The 22,383-nt window shown below is 43.9% G+C and overlaps 2 protein-coding genes across 3 annotated transcripts; both read left to right on the top strand.

Moving 5' to 3' along the window:
- Window positions 1-6,740: 6,740 nt before the first annotated feature.
- Window positions 6,741-15,395, top strand: mavs (mitochondrial antiviral signaling protein). Its single transcript, XM_075488116.1, has 5 exons — window positions 6,741-6,834; window positions 8,448-8,564; window positions 10,508-10,688; window positions 10,774-11,543; window positions 12,382-15,395. Exons 2-5 carry the CDS (start codon window positions 8,448-8,450, stop codon window positions 13,084-13,086), a joined length of 1,773 nt encoding a protein of 590 aa, XP_075344231.1. The 5' UTR covers window positions 6,741-6,834; the 3' UTR covers window positions 13,087-15,395.
- A 178-nt stretch (window positions 15,396-15,573) lies between these two features.
- On the top strand, window positions 15,574-21,900 carry pank2 (pantothenate kinase 2). 2 transcript variants are annotated; one of them, XM_075488118.1, is made up of 7 exons: window positions 15,574-15,966; window positions 16,466-16,818; window positions 17,256-17,509; window positions 18,779-18,922; window positions 19,225-19,348; window positions 19,983-20,108; window positions 20,212-21,900. In XM_075488118.1, exons 1-7 carry the CDS (start codon window positions 15,753-15,755, stop codon window positions 20,260-20,262), a joined length of 1,266 nt encoding a protein of 421 aa, XP_075344233.1. In that variant the 5' UTR covers window positions 15,574-15,752; the 3' UTR covers window positions 20,263-21,900. The 2 variants fall into 2 exon arrangements, with proteins under 2 accessions (XP_075344233.1, XP_075344232.1); XM_075488117.1 differs by having other exon boundaries at window positions 18,779-18,955.
- The last annotated feature ends 483 nt before the right edge of the window (window positions 21,901-22,383 follow it).

Below are 22,383 nucleotides of genomic sequence, written 5' to 3'. Positions count from 1 at the left end.
ACAGCAGGGGGAGGATTGGCTGCCAAATGTTATGAACAGACAAGCTCAGAATTAAGAAAAACTTTAACTCTAATTTTTATCTTTCAAAGTTCAAGTTATCCACTTATCTTTCTCCTGGGAAAGAACATTTGTCGGCCGTGACCTGTTTTTCCATTTACACTTCACTCAAAGTCAAAACGAACGCTTTAAAAACGGTGATGGACCCCCGTGGCTGAGCAGACACAAACGCCTACTTTTAGAAAAAAAAGGAGAAGAAAATGCATGGGAGGAGTCATCAGAGAGCAGCCCCGCTGACATAGTCTGGCTGTCATGTGAAACAGCACAGAAGCTGTACAGCACAGAGCGCCGACACGCTGTGACACTTGAATGTGAATCCTGATGGATTTTTTTCTATTCCCTCATGTACACACATTCCTATGTAACAAGTTTGCAGGACACCATTATTTAGTCTGTAAGGAGCTGGATTTTTTCCTGTGTGGCCCTCCGTGGAGTCTTTTCATACCTGGAATAACAAAAGTCATTTTCTCTGCCTGGATGATGCCTCATACCTCAAACCAAGAAATAGCTTCTTTTTTTTTATCATGCTTGGGTACTCATGCATGGATTGTTAAAGAACAGTGCTATATTTATATCAACAATTGTTTTATTTCTTCTAAAGACTTGCACAGTGTTGCTCGTGTTTAAAAGTATTTCATTGAAACTTTCTGGAATACAGTATAGTCTGACTTTTAATTTGCAATCTGTAAGAAATTCGTCTGTTTGAAACCTTTATTTAACAAATACAAGTCCAAAGAAGTTATGTTCACTATCTTCATGGACCAACTTCCTTGTATTTAGAAAATAAAAACAAATGTGGAATATGATGTCAGCAACATACAGAGAAAAAAGTGGGGAAAGAAGCATGGTTTCTCAAACCTGCCTTGGTCTTTATGAGTCCCTGGGTCCGAATCTTTTCACAATATTCTGCACGGTTTGCAATACTGAATTGAGTAAATTTTCTTCTGGAGCTCGTTGATGATTATCTGACCAACTTACACACAAAATGTTGATCCACGACTCAGCCTTGCGTGGAAAGACAAAGCCTTTGTTGGCTGCTCCTTTTATACCCAATCCTGACGCCCTCACCTGAACTTTTAATCTACGCTGTTACTTGTACATTCTATAAACGTTTCTTTCCTTATTCACTGCCAAACGCTACTTTAAATGTTTCTTAAGTGTGCGTTTCTTCAAGCCTTTTTTAGATTGGGTACCAGTATGTATAGGTGGTCCTTTTCAGAGAGGATGACTTAGTCATGTTCACTGAAGGGGCTTGTGTGCAATAACAAAACACACCCATGTAGTGTACTAAAAAATGCCTTTTCAATAGTTGTCCACTGTCGTGACCACTGGGGGGGGGGGGGGGGGGGGGGGGGTTCTAAGACTATGCAGAGACTTGAGATGTTGTATAAAGAATCTGTTGGAGCCATTCTGCTGAATTAGGGCAGAATCACAGCCTCTAATGCTCCTATTACCCATTACCATTGCCTGGGATCTTCCCATTTTTTTCCAGTTGTTCCTTCAGCCTCTGATACTTCATACTCTTCTCATGCTACTTTTTCCTGTTGGAAGAGTTTTGAACACCTATCAACCTCTTCAGCTCCTTGTTAAACACTACTGTGTTGGATTGGTTGAGCTGCAGCGGCTGTTCTTCTGCAGCCATGATCTGAGACTTGTCACCCTTGTATAAACCCTTTAGTATCCCTGTGTGAAGCACGTGAAAAGGAGCAGATGTCGTTTGCTTCATCTTGCGCGTCTTAAGTGTTTGCTCCATCAGTTTTTATTGCGTGCTTTGACCTTCTGCTGTTGTTACAAATACGCTTTTTTTTTGTAATCTCATGTGACGACTCATATAACTGCTGTGGTGCCTGGGGAGCTTCCATGTTGTAGAAAGGAAGGACATCTGTTTGTCAAAGGTGTTGTGCTCTTACGGGTATCTGTTATGTTCAGAGTTGTCCTCTCTATTATTTGGCAGTGGAAAAATGCCTGTAGTTAGCAGATAATGATCATGGAGCGCTGATGATTTCTTCAGTTATTTAGTTGGCGCTAGCTTGAGAAAGTTTTTACTGTGATGTAACAAATCATAATGGGAGTGGAGTCCCCTCAGCTGTTGGGAGATTAGTTGTGAATTCCTTCAGTGTTCATGTGCATGATCAGTGTTCTAATAGCATCATTCTGGTCAAAGCAAATATATATTTACAGCAGAAAACCTCGAAAAGACACGTGTTTGCAAGGCTTGAAAGCATCAGTTCAAAAGCTTATTAAATGTTGTGTTTGCAGCTTATTCTCACTTATTACAGTTATCGCTTGTTTTTTCCCAAAAAAGTGTAGCATCCAAGGTCACGCCGAGAAAATTTCATTTGTAACGCCCGACATGCCATAGCTGCTGTGAAAGCCAGACGCGGCAATACAAAACTGTTTCACAGGCTTTCCCCAAAAGGACAAAACCGATCTTCATGTGTGAAATTGGTGAGGAGCCTCTTTAAAATCACACCTTCACTTGTAAATCGCAGCAAGTGAGGTGGAAGGTGATAAAGATGCTCGCTTTGCTTCACAAATCAATAGGTTGTGGTTTTACTTCTACAAATAAACATGTAACGAAAAACAATATCAATTGATTATAGACATTTTCAAAAGGTAGTGAGCATTTAATTAGGGGAGAAAAAAACATCGCTGCTGTGCACTTCAAACATCTTTGACCCACATTTAATGACAACTGTAAAACAATGAACCAATCTTCTGTCTGCTGTTGATATTCCTCCATTAATTCCTCAGTAATCCATTCAGTTTATCCTGTTCGTGTTGTTAACACACAGCAGGTAACTAAATGTGTCACAAAGAGACAGATCTCACCTTAATACAGAGCATTGCTCATTTTATTCAAAAGGAAAGTTTGGTCAAAGCATGTCATGGCCCAAAGCTCTATCTGTAAGTAAGTGGCGCCACCTTGTGGTTAAAATGAGCACATCCGAGATGTTCATTTATGCTCTTATGTTCCTCCAGTTCTATAAAATATCATATGACTTTTATTGTCTTAAAATTCAGCAGACTTTGGTGGGAATGTAGTTGATAACTGAAGCAGTTCTGTGTCCTGCCTTTAATTATGTTTGACCACTCCTAAACTTCAATGATATCATTTTGCTCCCTCTGGAAAGTCTTCTATGATTGATCTTCACATATATGACAGTAAGTATGACGCAATCAAAGGAAGACATTCGGCTCATAGATTTTATTCATTCCGTCAACAATTGCATTACAAGAATGGGAAAAAAGTTCAAATGTGTGTAATGCATTTAATGCAATGAGTGTTGTGGCCTTTTTCCATCTTGTCACGCCCATGGACTCATTTTCAGTTTTTCATGTTTCAGGTTATGCTTTTGTTCAGTCCATGTTTAGTTTTTGCCTTAGTTTCCAGTCACTCTGTTCATTTAGTTCACTCACGTCACCTGTGTTTTTTCCTCAGCTGCACTCACTCCCCAATCACTCTCACTCCCTATTTAGTTTCCGGTCTCCCCTGTCTGTTTGTTGGTTCCTTATCTAATGTCAGGTTGTAACCCATGCCACGATTCCCACGTTTTCGTCAAAGCTAAGTATTTATTCCATGCCATGTCCTTTTTCTTGTTTTGTTTATCGCAACGTTTTTAGAATCCGGCTTTGCCGCGGCCTTAGTTTAAACTTTGTTTGTTTTTTGTTTTTTTGTTAATAAATCTACCTTTACTTTTTGAAAGTCCGCATCCGTGTCCTCCCTACACCACACCTTGACAGAAGGAACCAACCAAAATGGACGCGGCGGACTCCGACCGGTTCTGGGACCTCTGTGGCGACGCATCGACCAGGACTCCGCGTTTGCCAGACTGCGAGCGGCTGCAGAGCTCCTGGTCTTTCTGTCAGCGAAGCGGGGGCTCCGGGAGTGGAACCACCTCTTGGAGGGCGTATGGGACCACGCCTGGACCGTGCAGCGCGATGCCTCGCTGGACGTTTTTGGCTTAGAGCCGCACGAGGTAACTGAGCTGTACGGCGTCTCTCCCTCCTCTTCCTCAGACTCCCAGGACCCGCAGCTCCTGGACCCAGCAGCAACAGCCACAGTGTCCAGCAACCCGGCCGTCCCCGAGCCGGCCCCGGCCGTCCCCGAGCCGGCCCCAGCCGTTCCAGAGCCGGTCCCGTCCCCGAGCCGGTCCCGTCCCCAGCCGTTCCAGAGCCGAGCCGGTCCCGTCCCCAGCCGTTCCAGAGCCGAGCCGGTCCCGTCCCCAGCCGTTCCAGAGCCGAGCCGGTCCCGTCCCCAGCCATAGAGGCCTCCGGGCCTGACTCCGAACCCGACACCGGGCCTGACACCGGGCCTGACACCGGGCCTGACCGAGAGGCCTCCGGCCCTGACTCCGAACCCGACACCGGGCCTGACACCGGGCCTGACACCGGGCCTGACACCGGGCCTGACACCGGGCCTGACCGAGAGGCCTCCGGCCCTGACCACGAGCCTGACGGACTTCAGACTGTGGGGATGTCTGGGATCCATCCCTTGAAGGGGGGGCTCCCACCCCGCCGGATGGCTGGTCAACCGTGGGACGGTCCCCGGCGTCTCCTGCCGCCACGCAGATGGAAGTCTGGGTGCCAACCAGACCACCGCCTGCTGCCACGTCATCGGGGGTCCGGGCGTCCGCTGAACCACCGCCGTCTCCTGCCTCCACGCCGACGGAAGTCTGGGCGTTCGCCGGACCACCGCCGTCTCCTGCCGCCACGCAGAGGGAAGTCTGGGTGCCAACCAGACCACCGCCTGCTGTCACGTCATCGGGGCTCCGGACGTCCGCCCGACCACTGCCTGTTCCTGCTGTGCCGTCTCCGGTCTGGGCGTCCGCCAGACCATCGCCTGCTCCTGCTACCCCGTCTGCGGTCTGGGCGTCCGCCAGACCATCACCGTCTCCTGCCGCCACGCCGACGGAAGTCTGGGCATCCGCCAGACCACCGCCTGCTCCTGCTACCCCGTCTGCGGTCTGGGCGTCCGCCAGACCACCGCCTGCTGCCCAACGCCGGTACCACATACCCGTTCCTAGTCCACAGCCTGACCGGCTTCGAGCCCCTCCCTCCCACCCTCGGATTCCTTAAGGGTCGTCTGGGATCCACCCCTTGAGGGGGGGGCTCTGTCACGCCCATGGACTCATTTTCAGTTTTTCATGTTTCAGGTTATGCTTTTGTTCAGTCCATGTTTAGTTTTTGCCTTAGTTTCCAGTCACTCTGTTCATTTAGTTCACTCACGTCACCTGTGTTTTTTCCTCAGCTGCACTCACTCCCCAATCACTCTCACTCCCTATTTAGTTTCCGGTCTCCCCTGTTTGTTGGTTCCTTATCTAATGTCAGGTTGTAACCCATGCCACGATTCCCACGTTTTCGTCAAAGCTAAGTATTTATTCCATGCCATGTCCTTTTTCTTGTTTTGTTTATCGCAACGTTTTTAGAATCCGGCTTTGCCGCGGCCTTAGTTTAAACTTTTTTTTTTTTTTTTTTTTTTTTTTTTTTTTGTTAATAAATCTACCTTTACTTTTTGAAAGTCCGCATCCGTGTCCTCCCTACACCACACCTTGACACATCTGAAGCCGATCCACACAACTGCTCATCACAGTCATGAGTCCTAACCGCCATAAAAAGTATAATAGTGCTGGATTAAAGTGTCATTCACTGAACACATTGCTCTTTGCACTGCTGCTCTGCCAATTTAAAGGAGCAGCAGTAGAGAGGTGGGGGGTATACTATGGAGATATAGTATGGATTAAGGATGCGTGCTTGCATGTATCAAAATAAGTCATGAATGTTGCACTCAGATTAACACGACTACATCTGTTGCATTCTAAAACAGATTTCTTGAAAAAATTTAAAAAAGATATGGATTCATATCAGTTGTGGAGTACAACCTGAGGCTTTTGTTCTAAAGTTTATACAAAGTATGATTACTCTTTTGTAATCTACCCTGAGTTGGCTTCACTAGGTAAAGAAAATTGATGGGTGGTAGAATTTCTGCCACATAATGAAATTGAACTAAATCTGTTAATCCAAGTTTCCTTTTCCAGATACATTGACATTCTGCTTCACTACTCAAACTAGTACCTCAAAAGTGTATTAAAGGGTACAGTTTACCCCAGCCTTGATTAAGTGCATGTTGGAGGGCTGCTACTACAGTAGTGTATGGGTATGTATGCGCTTGTATGGGTAATAAACCAACAACATGCTAATAGCATTGCCATGGGTCACCTAACAAAAGTAAAAAGTACATTTTGCTGAGTCATAGCTTCAGAGCAGGACTTTAGCCAGAAAATGGGGTATTTCTCTATTAGAGAATAACTACTTTTGCTCAGGTAAAGTATCTAAAACTGTATGCTTCATTGCTAGGCTGCTGTTAACTATCAGTTTATCATATTAAACAGAGTAAATCGAATTGCAGGGCTCATTTGTTTTCTGTTTTGTTCACAGACTCTCCTGCTCTTTGTTTTTGTCCATGTGACGGATTAGGGGAAGGGATTAGAGACAGATGTAAAACAGAAATCAGGATCCAATCCTATTCTGCCGCCATCCCATCACGACAGAAAGGGTCAAGATTAAGCAAACCCCGCCTTCACTTCAACCTTAAATCGTTGCCATTGGGCCGCTTTTTGATTGACGTGCTTGTGTTCAATGGCAGTTGAGAACACAGACTTTGGGGACACCGCTGCGCAGATGTGTGCGTGTGTAAAGAGGACAGTGCAGGACGTCTCGGTGAGAGCAGGAACCACACTTGAGAAGGAGTCACGAATTGCAAGCTCAATAAAAACGGTGAGCACCAGATCAGATTGTCATTGTCGTTGCTATTCAACATCTTATACAAAAAGTTTAAAGGCAGCGAATTGATATTTAGTTGACCGTTTTAGTTCTACTTCCATTTCCTGCCATGAACTAGGTTGTGTCGTATGTATGCATTCGCTTGCACGCAACTTTTAAGTCATTGAAGCTAGCCCTCGTTGTTATTTGTCCCGAGTTATTGCTATAATTTATAACCAGGTATTTGTCTTCGTCCACGTTTTCAATTTTCAACCTTTTCAAACACTTATAAAACCATCTTAGTCCATTGTTGCATCCCTAAGAGTGAGCTCGTTCAGTTGTTTTAAACGACGCGTCAGTAATTAAATATGAAGACATTGTCGTCATTTCTGTATGTATATATATTTTTTACATTCTACATTTAATTTCACGGTCACTTTTCAGCCTTGCCTTCGAGTCGTTTTAATCTATCCAACTACCCGAGTCAGCTGCTTTGCTCGACAAAATGTCTTGAGAAGTTGTTTCCTCGTGTGTGGGCAAATGTCTCGAGTCTCGTCCTTCGAGCTTCGCGAGGCTGACACAACACGTGAAGTCGCAGTTGCGAGGTCGCATTCAAGCAGGCCTTTAATGCACGAAATCTGATCCAGACTACTGGGCATAGGGGCAAGAAAATGACAGTCGTGACCTGCCAGTGTAGAGGTCATTCATTTGGCTCAGCTGCACTTAATTTGCCCTTGTGTCAAGGTGTAACCCCCCCCCGCCAATGTGTGAGGTCTTTCCTGGTTTTGTTAATCTGCAATCTCTCATCACTTCCTACTAAAATTTGTACTTGGAAATGATGTACACTCGACAAAAAAAAAACTTTCCATGTTACAACCAGACATGTTATAACCAGAGCACCCAGCAGTCATGTCTACTTGTTGGTGTATGTGTGAGGTAAACTATGGCCTCTGTGGACTAATGATAAAATTAGAAAATTAGACTTTGCTCTTTGGTTGCTGACTTTCAGATTTATTGCGTTTTAAGATCCAGGCAGACTGCCACAGCTACGTCGTCGTTTAAAGTAGCTGTGAAAGATGAATCTGACAGCAGATAACTCAACCTGGCTGTTTTGGTGCAAACAAAGAGAGCAGCTTAAGGTGTATTCATTACAGAAAGTATGGAGGTGTGTGTGTGTGTGTGTGTGTGTGTGTGTGTGTGTGTGTGTGTGTGTGTGTGTGTGTGCGTGCAGAATGAGACTGTTGATACTTTCCTGCTGCATATTTGAAGCTCAGATATTAAACTGTACTTTGAAGGTGATCAATCAGTGACTAGTTTGAGCTTGTTGCAACCTTGAAAAGTGGGAGTGTTTTCCTCCCTCAGGGGAAAAAATCCAGCCGGCGCAGAGAGCATTTACCGTAATTTGTTGCAACATCTTCCTTTCACTTTCAGTTACATTCCAATAAAAAAAATCCCCCCTCACTAAAGATTAGATCATTCTTCATTTTCATTACTTTCGCATCTTTCGAAGCCACGCCGTGCGGAAGCTGCGTCGCACATTGCATGAGTGCGTGCCCACCTGTATGGTAGAGAAGAAGTGTAGCTTATCGGCTCTTTGTAACGTTTGTACCCACTCTCTGATTTTCCAGATGTCGTGTGACGAGCTTTACAACGGATACTTGCGGCGGAATATGCCAACCATCGTTAGCAGGGTGAAAGTGAGAGAAATCATTTTCCATCTGCCTTGCCTGACTCTCCACGACAGGGTAAGTTTCACGAGCTACTAGGATCAAGGAAAAAACGGTTGGAATTTGATAGTATTTTACTGTAGTATTGTCTAATCTTTGTTTATCGTGATGGAAATGTATTGGCTTAATGCTGATGAGGCTCTCAAATGTTAAGCATTGCTTAAACACAAGCACTTGCTCTTGAACCTTGCCTTGATAAAGTCTAATATTCTGTATTTGATCCATTTTTATTAAGATTTCACCCTTTTTGATACATTCTGTCAATGCTTTTCAAATGGTCTGGTGTGCAAAAGTACTGATGTATAGCCGAGCAGATTGCGTTCAACTAAATACCACCAAGCTGGAACATGCCAGAGTTTAGTTTTCACCTTCTGGGCTGCCGTGGTAACGCGGCGGTGGGGTGAGGAGAGGCGATCTGTGACGCTTTTTTGTTCTAAAGGTAATAACAACACGTGTACTCCTTTTTTGACCAGACGAGTTTTTATGCTCATTTATGATGACATTATTGTGTCAACAAACATCACCAATCTAGTTTCTAAACTCTGTTTTTTTTTAACAACAGTTTGTGAACACTCCTTGCGGTGAACACTCCTTGCGGTGCCCACCTGCGTTTTCAAATGCTGAATAGCCCTTATGAACGCTGTAAACAGGATTTATGAACCCCGTTTTGAGTGAGAACTGTTTTAAAGTCACTTGAAAACAAATCGTAAATGCTGCAACGAGTGGTGCATTCACAGACAAGCTCACGATGTCGCACGGCTGCTGCGACTCCGTAACAGGCTGGTGTGCGTGGATCCAAAAGCAGACTACGGAGCAGGTGAAAGGGTTGGTGAGGCTTTCTTCACAAAGTCGTAAAGACTGAAGACGTTACTAAGACAAGGACTTTTCCTGGAGCTCAGAAGACTAACAGGGAAAGGTGGCAGGTTTGGATTCCTCTGGAATTCAGAATGCTGAACTTGGAAGACAGGCAGGGTCAGAGGTGGCAGCAAGAGCAGCGGCATCGGATCTGTGGTACAGAGAAAACACTCAGGGAACAGAGGCGCTGCATAACTTGGAGTCTTGTCCTATATGTTTTAGTGACTGGTGACAAGTGCAGAAATCAGGGCAAGTAAACAGGGCGGTGAAAGAGTGATGAACTGCAGCTGCAGCTTAGAGATGCTAACAAACACTGTTCCCATACAGCAAAACAAGTTTGTGGCAGAAATCTGCATTTAAATTTGCTATTACACACATTTGGACCATTCGCAATTTGTAGTTTGTCTCGGCCACTGCAAAATATAACAACTTTATTCTCTATATAGTTTATCCATGACAGAAAAGCCTCTTCTTTTCCTCCGAGAAGCATTTTCTGTGCAGTGAACTTATCACAAAGACTGATTCCAGTCAGTCAGGTCTTGCCACTGAAAATGGCCACCGTTTGAAAAAGTCCCAGTTTGATTAACAAATGCCCACTTCTGTCCTGCAAAGAAACCCCAGGATTCTACAGCCACACCCACCAGGAGAGAGACAGACAACAGGGAAAACAACGGGAGAGAACACGAAGCCCTGCAGCTGGCATAGACCACGATCCAGTTTTTCACTGCTCTCTTTTGAATTAAGCAGTGTCTCCAAAACGCTGCCCCCATCACCTTACATAAGGAGTTCTTAACTCTGACCCAGCAACGAATTGTTATCAATGTAGCCGCAGTTACTAATGCTCAGCTCTTTGGGCATAAGGGTTGAGTTTCGACTCCAAAGCACCCTAACTAAGGCCGGAGAAAATGGATTATCTGCAGCCCCATTCTCCTATAAAACGTAAACAAATGTGACGTAGAGCCAACATAATCCCAGAGCCTGTTTGACAGGTTATCGACAGCTAAATTATAAGTTGTTCAGCAGTGCATTTTGTTAGTTAAATTTCCTAATGCTTCCAAAATAATCTGTTTTGCGTGAAGCTGTTTCTGTTTCCAATCTAATTTCAGGAAAATATAGAGGCAAAAAGAGAGACCTGTGGGAATTATGATGGCATGGTGCTTCTTCTGGATTGCCTAAAGAGAAGAGAAAACTGGCCGGAGCAGTTCATCGAGGCACTCGAGGCGTGTGAGCAGAGGACTCTTGCAGCTGAAATCAGAGCCGCATACAACGCTCTGAAAGGCGTTAACAGTAAGTCAGCGTTAAAAAGGATGAAAAGTTCCTCCAGGTGTGGTCCATACAAATTAGAATTTCACCACTGTTGTCTCTGTCCTAGATTCCAACCCCGGCTCAACTCCAACAACTGTCATCAAGGCACATGTGCATCCATCACCAGCTGACAGTCATTTCACCACTCCAGAGAGGGGTGGAAACGGTCAGGCTGCTGTGGCTCCACCAGCTGTGGCTCCACCAGCTGTGGCTCCACCAGCTGTGGCTCCACCAGCTGTGGCTCCACCAGCTGAAGCTCCACCAGCTGAAGCTCCCGCAGCTCCCTCAGAGCCAGCTGCACAGGCGCCACCCTCTCTGGAAACCCCCGCGCCGCAGCGGGCACCTCAGAGCGGAGCAGGCCAAGTTGCCGAAGGTGCTTCCCCGCCCGAGTCTGTCCCCGAGCCTCCACAGTCAACGATTGAAGTTCGACCTCTTCCATCAACACCTCCTCCTTCCCCTGAGACCCCCTGCGCTCAGGTGACTGACTTCCCACTGCCACAGACAGAGGTCACCCCTCATCAGGACCCTGAGGAAAACACTGAATCAGATATCCAAAATGTTTCTGGCGCCGCTGGTCTGATCCCCGATGAGGTGAGCTCGAGTAACGAAAAGTTTGCCGATAACTTTGTGACCACCCCTCCATCAGTTCCCCTCCAAACAGCTGTCACTACAAACGACGAGCCGCTGCAGAGTTCTACTCAGATCAACTCAGACATATCCGATGGATCTTCTTTCCCCACAATGACACCAGTAAAGCATCCGGTCCAGGACTCCTCTCCTCCAGTCAACCAAACTCCAACTGCTGTTCAGCAGCCGGAAACTTCTGAATCCACACAGGTGAATATCAACGTTGTAGCGTTTAACAGATTCATGACCATACCTAATACTTTTATTTGAAGTGATGTCCCTTTGTTTATATGGTAACAATTACGCCACTAAACAATAGGAATGTAGTGTCCAAAAATCCTTTTTTTTCTTGATGAAAAGGTTTTAATTTAAAACAAAGTCACATTTCCCTTTCATGTTTCTTGCCAATGAGCCCGACTAAATGTGTTGCATGGATCCCCCTCCTCAAAAACGGATAATCGAACATTTTAAACACAGCTTGTAAACACTAAACAGAGAATATACTGGCAAAATTACCCGCTAGGTGGCAGCAGTGCCACTATGCACAAAAAAAAGAGCTCGTTTTCTCAATTTTTTTGGGTCAAACAGCTGTTTTTGGTGAAACCAACCTATGTTCTACTGTCTATTACTAAAAGACTGAAAATGGTAGAAACAAACTTTTTTTCCTGATCAAAGAAGAGAGTCTACTCTTTCTTTTGGTAATTTCGGTGTGTACATAGTCATAAGACACACTTTTCTGTGGGTCTTGGAAAATCAGTCAAAATACTGAAAAACACTTGGCAGTATGGGTGGCTCTGAACTGAAAATGGCTGGCAGCCAATGAGTTAAGTGTAAATTCCACTCCTCAATGTGCTAACCTCATAAAAGCATAAAAAGACTCACTTTTAGTGTTGTTTGTCAACTCAATATAACTTTAACAAGCCTTTTGATGCAGTTGTGATAGTACTGTTCCGATATAAGTGAATTTTTAACTTCAGAACACATTCACACACTGAATGAGGAAAAAAATATATTGAAAAATGACTCTTTTACTGCATTTCACCTGCAGATTGTTGAAAGCAGCCCAAAGACCAAAGCTGCAGCTACAACCGCCCCTGAGCCTCATGCTGATGCCGACGATAACAGTGTGTGTCTGAGCAAGCCGGGCCAACTTGTCAGCATCCAACCACAAAACCATCCCAGTCCTACGGTCCAAGCGTCCAACCCAGTGGGGGCGCTCTACTCCGGTAACAGTGAGCGCCTGGAAATAAGCGCGGCTGCACCAGACCCAGCGGCCTCCACCTACGCTTCTGCATGCTCCGCTGTCAGCAGCACCATCGCGAAACCATCCACACCTCTGCCATGCCAGGAGAACGGTATCGCCCCCAGCGAAAACGAGCCTGAAGAGAACCATTACGAGTCACCAAATCAGAGCGTGGTGTTCGAGGAGGTGGTGCATGTATCCGAGGTGCCATCTATCCTTAACCTGGATGGCCAAAACGCACCGCCTCACCTTCAAATAACCAACGGAGAGGCAGCCAAAGAAATCATCCCCGAGCCGTCCATTAATGCTACTGACGATACGGTGTCAAGTTTAACCGGCGAGAGCAACAACGCTTTTAAACCTGCCTCAGCCGATGCTTCACGTGAGCCGAAACCGCTGCAGGAAGAAGCAGCCGCTCTGAGTCCCCTCACCCAGTCAACTAAGTACATTCTGACTGCTGCAGGGGTGGGCGCCTGCGCCCTGCTGTTGGCATGGAAGCTAAAGAAATAAGGGATTTAAAGTTTTTTAATGAAAGAGAAGATTAGGCTTTAAGGATTGTGACCGAGTGTAAAGTGTTTGTTGCATTATCGTAGCCACTGCTCTAAGATGGCACAGGGCAACAGTTTAAATATTACCTGTCTTCATAATAGCTGACTTGCCAGACCTTTGATCTTGTCATGCATTACACATCTGTTTTTAAGCTTGACTATGTTTTCTATTCCTACTGTTGAATGAATATGACTTCAGAACAAAAAAAAACAAATCGGCCCTTATGATTCTAGTCGGGGCGCTTCGTGGAAGTAGGTGGAGATCTCAGGTTTATTTCTGCATTTGCTCCAAATGTGGTGTTTTTAAAAGTCCTCAGAGGCTGTGTGCTAATGATTGTTTGTATGCTCTCTTGTCTAATAAGCAGGATAAAACTGTTGGCTGGCACCCAATGAGATAAGTGTAATAAGGACCTGAATTTAGTTGGATGTGAACTATGGAGGGGGCACCTGAGCACACTCTAAATTTCCTTTTCCTTTTACACTGGATAATGTGGGTGTAAATTATGGCTAGTGCACTCTATATTTATTTGTACATAGACATATATATACTCTATTCTATTTCTATTCTATCTAGGTATCGAATTACTTGTTTTAATAGACTGTTATGTGGTTAAAAATATCCCAAATTACTTGGGATATCTTACATATTGAGCTGTCAACAAATCAGTACATGTAGAAGTTAATTACATTCTGAACAGAAAAAGAAATCCATCTGATCGACTGAAATACGGCACCGGCCTCGGTTTATATCTGAGCAGGAAGGCATTGCATGACTTGGGGTATTTGAGACCTGTCATGTCATTTGGTGTATATTCAATTGATACTTAGCGATTTGATTTAATCTTTTCTGTTTTAATGTTTAGGGATGTAACAGACATGTAGTAAATATTACTGTACTCAAGTCAAACAAATGACCACACTTAAAATTTGGTTAACGAATGCCCGCTTTGATAATCCCTGGTTTGTCGATTCGCCAGGTGCTTCCTGGCATCTGGTGCAAATATTAGATCTGACAGCTTTAGTTTGCCAATAGATGCTCTTCCCATTCAAGCAGAAACCTGTTGGACTGTATTATGATGTATAAGGTGCCAGATTAAATCGTAAATTGCTTTGGCAATACAGAAAGTGCGCTGAAAGAGATCCGTTGGGATGATTTTGCACATTGTAAGTGAGAATGTGCTGCATATAGTCCTTATGTCAGTTCAGTAAGGATGGATCAGTTGAAAGAGTGGAACATGAATAAAGGAAAGGGGTATGATGGGAACCTGTGGAGGGTAGATGTAGTACGAGTAAGCAGACAGAAATAATACGATAATAAGGCAGGTTGTGTGAGAGTCAGTCTGGAGGGAGATTGGCAGAACAGAGGAGAGTTTTAGAGAACATGGAGCAGACCATTTAAGCAAAGTTGTGACGGCAGAATTAAGAATGAGATGAGTTTGACATTGTGGAAAAGTGGAAGCTAGAGGAAGGCAAATTCCCAAAAACCAGGGAATGAGGGCAGATGTGGGGAAACAGGTCTTAATGAACTTACGCAAAGGATTGATAAATCATTTTGGTCGAATTTTTAGCTAAACTTGAATTTTCCCCCACTGGGGGATGAATAAAGTAGTTGTCTATTCTATCCTACCTTCTTTAGCGAGGCAAGCCGACATCACATCAATAAAAACGAGATAAGAAATGCTTGTGATCGCAAAGATTTCTTCTTTATTTCATGTTCAGGTTGTGTGGAGAAACAGAACTCAGAACAAGCGTAGAGGACTGTTAGCAGTCTGGTATGCGAGTTAAAAATGGATGGTATTGTTACAAAGTACTGATTTGCTGTGAATCACTGGGTTGTTTTAAGCACATGCCACCCTCAAACAATTAAGAGCCTTTTTTAATTCAGTTTAACCGCATCACTTTCTACGGGCCGGCTTTATGCATGCTGACACACTGCCATAGGTTACTGGGACACTGAGATAACATGGAACTGTTAATAGAAGAAAATAAAGGACCTGTGCTTTACCTGTTACAAATATCACTGGGAGAGAACCTCTATGGAAGCACAATGTGAAAATCAAAAGGACTAAACATAGGAAATATGAAATGAGTACAAAAGACCTTACTCACACAACTTTAAATAACATCTGAAGGTCAACCAACTAATGCACATTTAATACTTTAATCAAGTATTGAAAAGATTAAACAGATTTAGTTACCTTAATCATTTGTGAACGTTTGTAATTTACTAACCTTAATTGCTTTGTAACAATAAAATGGGGCTTTGTTCAACTTTGTTGTACGTACATACATACATTCACATCTCCATTATGTTTTACGTTGCGTTTTTTTATGAAGTTCAAATCCAAAGTGATATCAGCCACCTTTTGCTAACGGTCCTCTGGCTGGTGGAGTCGCCCTCTAATTGGATGAGGCTTCCTTCGATCACTTCTTAACCCCGCCCACATATGCCTTGACAGCGAACATAAAAAGGACATGTAGCTCAGCCATTTAAAACGACTCACTTTTAAAGCGAGCCATTTCACGTGCTCGTTAACCTGCGCTCTGTATTTTCCTCATAAATCACTGGTGGATGATGGTTTGATTTAGCTTCACGCACAACATATATGTAGTTAAGTAGTCATTTCAATGGCGTTCAATGGCCAACAATGCGACGATGATACTGTCGACGAAGACGAAACACCGTCGAAACAGCCGCGTTCCAACAAGGAGATGCCAGGTTACCTCAGAAACGAACCTAAAAATGAGGCTGCCGCGACTGCAGGAAGAGCTACATCCGAGCGGCGGACGTCCAGCTCGACGGCGAGGCATCGCAAAGATTCGGTTAAGAAGACGAGGCCGCGTAGGTTTTAACAATGCTGGAGTGGGCTTGGTATATTTACTGGGAAAGGGGGCCACGGCATGTATACAAAACGCAGAGGCGTTCACCTTAAAGGGAAGTCGGTGCTAAAACGGCTATGAAAAAAATTCGTAAAATGTTGCATATTTTATGAAGAATATGCTGATATCGTTAGTTAATAAAGTGATATTATACCAACACCGAAAATCAATTTACCGTTGGCATTCAGTGTATTATCGGTAGCTGTAGTAAACAGCCAGAATCTATTTTGCAACAAGATGGCGTTCGTGGCACACACTGTACTGCCTCTCAGAATGAAGCTGCTTACCACTATGTGGGCCAGCATTGAGACCTCAACATTTACTGTTCCCATTGTCACAAATCAATAACAGATACATGTGTGTATTACAATTATGTGTGATCCGTTCATTTTTTTATTTTATTTTTTGTAATGAAAATGGTGGTGTACAGCTGTCTGGATCTGTTGTCTCACACTTTGCAGCATTTCCTTGGTTTGGGATGGACATTGGAGGCACTCTGGTGAAGCTTGTGTACTTTGAGCCCAAAGACATCACAGCAGAGGAGGAGCAGGAGGAGGTGGAGAACCTGAAAAGCATCAGGCGCTACCTAACGTCCAACACAGCTTATGGTAAAACCGGAATCAGGGACGTTCACCTGGAGCTGCAGGACCTGACGTTGTGTGGCAGGAAAGGCAACCTGCACTTTATCCGCTTCCCCACGCATGACCTCCCGGCGTTCCTGCAAATGGGTCGCAGCAAGCACTTCTCCAGCCTCCACACCACCCTCTGTGCCACTGGAGGGGGAGCATACAAGTTTGAGGCTGATTTCCGTACGGTGGGTCTGCTGTTGTACTTGGCTCTTGCAGGCTGTGGAAATGTAAAGGGTGGAGAATGATACAGTTGTGTGGTTATTACACATTAACAGCATTTGGAGGGTTTTCATGTAACACCAGCATGCAACATGGAAAGCTACGTAAACATTGAAGCATCCATTTAATCCTAAAGATATCTATTTGCTGTATTTAAGCAGACATAAAGGATGTGCAGTTGCTTAAATAATAACAAAATATGGCAAAAAAGAAACATGGATTGCTTTCAGTCACACTAAGCATCAGGACATGTGATGTAAAAAGCTTGAATTGTAATGAAAGTTCCTGTTTTCACCCCCCCCTCACATTTTGTCTTCCTCCAGTTTCCTGTTTCTGTCTTGACGTGACCACATCCCCTTAGTTATGACACTATCCCTGTTGTTTTTCTCTCCCAAAAAAAAAGATGGCGGACCTGCAGCTCCACAAGCTGGATGAGCTGGACTGTTTGATCCGGGGGGTTCTTTACATTGACTCGGTGGTGTCCAGCGGCCCCTCGGAGTGCTACTACTTCGAAAACCCCACAGACCCAGACCATTGTGTCCAGAGGCCCTATACACTTGAGAATCCTTATCCTCTGCTGCTAGTCAACATTGGCTCTGGGGTCAGTATCTTGGCCGTCTACTCAGAGAACAACTACAAACGAGTCACGGGGACCAGGTAATGACGAGCTGAAGTCAGAAGATGGCAGTAAATGTGTGTGAGCTGTGATTTTTTTTTTTTTTTTTTTTTGAGTGCGAGCGTTGAATATTTGTCCAATTTGCAACTTTCTCGCATTTGGTTGCCATGGATACAGTGCAGGGATTTGGAGATAACCCAAATGTATCCAAAAGTAGAACTCTTAACAGTGTCATGTTAAAACCTGATACAGTGCATTAGGAGCAGACCATGCAAATGATTTACAACAGCGATTAGCCGATTTCTCAGTCTGTCGATGGGAAACATTTTTTAGTTACTCGTCCATTTTTCAACAAGAAATCCGACTTTTTGCGGTTCAAGCATCAGATGGATAGGAACTGACACATTTTGCCACATGTCCTATTACAGTTACAGTGATAATCTTGGATTTTGTTAGATGAAATAAGACATTTTGAGCTCTTGCAAACTGTGACAGGCGTGCAGAGCAACCTATTAAGTGAGGAGGATGATCTGTTGATTGATCAGCACTGAAGATGATTGGACAGGCTACACTTGGTATGGGGGCTGGTTTGAACCTCAGGAAGGAAGGGGACTTTCAGGGCAGGAATGTCATTCAATAAAAGGATCAGAAGAAGTTGTATGTACCCTTTTTTCCATCAGTACTGACACATACAGGCATCCTTCTTTATTTGTTCATTCATTTCAAAGACCGGTGCACCCACTAATGACCTGTAAGGCAACTGACTCCTTTCCCATCTTGTTGACAGCAGCAGTTTGGTTACCCTGAGCGCACTGAGAGGCTGCTCTACTTAGAACGGGAGTTAACATCTATCCTGTTGTTTCCTCACAGGGGCCACCCCTCTCCCCCTAGGAGCTTCTAAAATAGCAGGGGGGAGTGACATATGCTAATTTTTGTTTCAGAACTTGTTTTTTTTTCTTTCGTTCATAGGAAGTTTTTTTTTTTTTTTTCATTATGTTATTTGGATTGAACATTTTTAGTATTTTTGGTCATTATTTTTTCCTACCTCTGCGGTTTCTCTGTCTGGTGACTGTGGATTGAACTCATGACAGATTGACTCTTCGTCATAATGGCTCTCTGTTTTCTGTGCTGAAGAGGAAAGACCATTATACTTGAATGAGGAGTCTGTATAATGTTCACAGTTGTGTTGAATCTGATTTTTGGTATGGACGTTCCCATAAGTTAAAATTGGACAGTTATTTCAGCTGATAGTTAAAAGAACCGGGATTCTAATGTCTTTCATGTTGTCATTCTGTGTGTGTTGTCGACAGCCTCGGTGGCGGGACCTTCCTCGGCCTGTGTTGCCTGCTTACTGGCTGCTCTACTTTCGAGGAAGCTCTAGAAATGGCTTCTCAAGGGGAGAGCACCCGTGTGGACAAGCTGGTTCGGGACATCTATGGAGGAAACTATGAGAGGTTTGGGCTGCCGGGCTGGGCTGTGGCCTCAAGGTGCGCGGTTTACAGCTGCTTCTTTATTCTTGCTGTCGGTCACAAGCCTGTTTGAGATGGATTCCGGCATAAACAAGCCTCAGTGAAACACAGAACCAGAACGTTTCCATTGACACAAACTTTCATCTGTGAACACACTTCTGACCACAGCTTAAAGATTTATTTGGAACTATTGTGTTCAGATAGGACTGGTTGTGTAATGTGTTTAAGGCTACTTTCAAACAAATGACTAGAGTTACTCTGATAATAAACCTCCTCTGATTTGGTAGCTTTGGCAACATGATGTCGAAGGAGAAGAGGGAGTCTGTGTCTAAGGAGGACCTTGCCAGGGCGACACTGGTCACCATCACCAATAACATCGGCTCCATCACCAGAATGTGCGCTCTCAATGAGGTTAGTAACACAGGTGTAGTAAGACAAGATGTGTGTGTGTGTTTATTCTAACAGCCTGGTGTGCTGGGAAGAGAGATGGTACAACAAGTTCAAGGAGTAGGAATAATGACGTACTCGGTAAATTGCCACCAAACTACAAGAGGTGAATGACAATTCGACAGCATCGAAACCAAATCCCATCTCATTTAAACTGGCTCCAAGAGCCGTTTTGTTTGCTGACGGATAAATTAAGACGCACCTCGATTCGTTTGCAGTTAGTCTCAAAATCATCTGTGTATTCAGAGTACTCTTATTTAAAAAAAAAAAGAAAAAAGTTTGACGAGTCTTCAGATCAACGTAACCTGATCTGTTCCCCTGCTGAGTTTCCTCTTTGCGTTCAGCCTCTTTACGGTGCTGCCTTGTGGCGTCTTGATCAAGCAGCATTGTACAGGGCTATGAAGGCGTAGAGGAGGTAAACTGCGTACCTACGTGCCTTTCTCAGCCCAGAGTGTGTTTTATTGGAATAACGATGTTAACATGTTACTGCTGTTTTACTGCTGTTATGAATATTTTTGTGATTGTAACTCTGATATTTCGAATCATACCTCTGTTTTATTCCAGTTTTCATTTTGTGTTTGTTTTTTTTTGTGCTTAGAACATTGAGAGAGTGGTGTTTGTTGGCAACTTCTTAAGAGTGAACACCCTGTCCATGAAGCTGCTAGCCTATGCCATGGACTACTGGTCCAAGGGCCAGCTCAAAGCGCTTTTCCTTCGGCATGAGGTAAGTCACTCAAAGCGATCCCCCCTTTGAGGCCACAAATGCAGATGCTTGCATTGACGGGCTCGGTTATTTCTAACCGCTTCCTTGTGCTTTTGTTTTTTAGGGTTACTTCGGTGCAGTTGGGGCCCTGTTAGAGCTTCTGCATCCGTCCTAATTCACCACCACCCCGTCTGCAGCCCAAGAAGTATCTGTCAACCTGCTGCAGAGACCACAAGCACTTTAGACTGTTAGGGATCATTTCTAAGGTGGCACGTTACTAAAGCCACCAGCAAGTTACTGGTGAATCTTAGGTGTAGTAGGCAGATATGATGAGGTCCTGGTGTGGTCCCTGAAATCGACCTGGTTTGTAAAATGATCCAAGTGACCTAAGTGTTCCAAAGATCTGCATTTGTGGCCGGTAGATGTGAAGGCAGGTGGCTGTCTTCAAGTTCAGTGCAGCAAATCAGACAAATTTATGCTTTGCAGGGTAAATTTGCTCTGAAACATCTTAAGGAAAACCACCAAGGTTGCCTGAAATACTTTACTTAAAAGGTACCAGTCAGGTCGTCTTATGGACTGCCATTACCCCACTGTGGGTATCAGATTGTGGGCCAAATGTTCTTTGAAGTACGTCTGTTTATTTAGCCAAGCTTAGGTACAAGGAGAATGAAGAGGGGTTTTTTGTTTGTTTGTTGTTGTTGTTGTTTTTTTACATTAAAGCAATCCTAAGATTTCCTGTAAATCTTTTCACTTTATTTTGATATAACATTACTTCTAATTGATCATATTATCAAGACTTAAAGTGAAGTTTTCTATTGAGCAATCTATGGATTAAGAGTTTAAGCACTTTGTTATTCCCAACGAGCATTAGTTGTCGTATGATTCGGACTCATTTATAGTGCTCGCCCTTAAGGTGGATATCTTAGGATTTAGAAAAGTTTTTTTTTGTCTTTATTGAACTCCCACCTGATACTCACTCGCTAAACACTGCACATCATGTACAGCCTCTTACTGTCTTTATGTGCAAGTAATTCTTTGTCACTATATGGGTTTGGGGGGTTGCTAATGATCATTTTAACAGTTGCTGCAAAAAGTTGCCAGTCGCTTAAATTAAGGCACGAACTGCTACTGTTCTGGAATGTATACCTGTTTATGTTTCGTTTCTTCCTCTATGAACAGTAAATGATGTGCTGTCAAAATGCTTTATCCCCATCGAAGTCCCAGTGCTTGTAAAGTTGGCGAATCGGGGAAAATCTGCACAATCACATCTGCACTACTGAAATGTCCTCAAGACAGTGAACCATTCTACTCGTGAAGACGAGTCGGAGCACGCATTGATGCGTGTGAACGAGAGGAAACCTGGGTCCAAATGATGGCAAGAATCTTTTAGTGCAGAACTGAGTGTTTTCCTCCGGTGGAGGGGTAAAATGTGTAACCTGAACTCTGTTTAGGGTCAGTATAGACTGATGCTGAAGTGCTTCTCGTTGCTTCACGTAAAGCTTTTCCGTCCCATCTTGATGTCATCTGTTTGTCCAATAATTCGTCTATCAATATTTACAGGGACCATAATGGAACTAAACTCATTAATTGACTGGGTAAATAGCTGGAAATAGTTTGTTTCTTTAAGTGCCTGTCATGTTTTGTGTAGAATTCAATCACGTTTTCAGTCATGTGAGTTTTAAAATAAGTCGAATGGGTTTTACTCCACGTTTCCCTCGGTTTGCTTGTACATGGTTTACATGGTTTATGCTTTTGTTTTTTCCTTAACTGAGTGATGTTACATTTCTTATTAAATTTCCCTTTTAAATATGAATCGACGTTTTTCTCATTGTGTTTTTTCTTTTCGATCAGACGAATAAAATGAATTCTTAAGCATATGCTTGAAGTTTTCAGTGTCTTGGTTAGAGCTGGCTCATAAACAGGCAAATCCTGTGACCTGTCAGAACTGTGAACCAGACTGAATTTCACTTGTTTTACCATTACAGCTAACTCTTCAGACAAAAGAAGTGCATCCACCTTTTTAGTTCGGCCGTGTAGAAATTACAACACTTTTTTTAATGCACACCCCCCCCCCCCCCACACACACACACACACATTTCAGGGCACCATAATGTGTGGGACGGCTGGCTGTTTGAGAATACTTTGGTGTGTTTCATTGCTTTATAAGTGCAGGGATAAGACACCTAGACTTGTGTCTTCAATTTGGAGTCTGTAGTTTCCATTGTTCAACATGAGAAGACAAGCTGTGCCTAAGAAAGTCAAGGAAGCTATTGTGAAGCTGAAAAACAAGAAGAGA

Source organism: Odontesthes bonariensis, chromosome 17, assembly GCF_027942865.1.
Source record: "Odontesthes bonariensis isolate fOdoBon6 chromosome 17, fOdoBon6.hap1, whole genome shotgun sequence".
NCBI classification, from domain to species: Eukaryota; Metazoa; Chordata; class Actinopteri; order Atheriniformes; family Atherinopsidae; genus Odontesthes; species Odontesthes bonariensis.
This window is presented reverse-complemented; position numbering and strand designations above follow the sequence as displayed.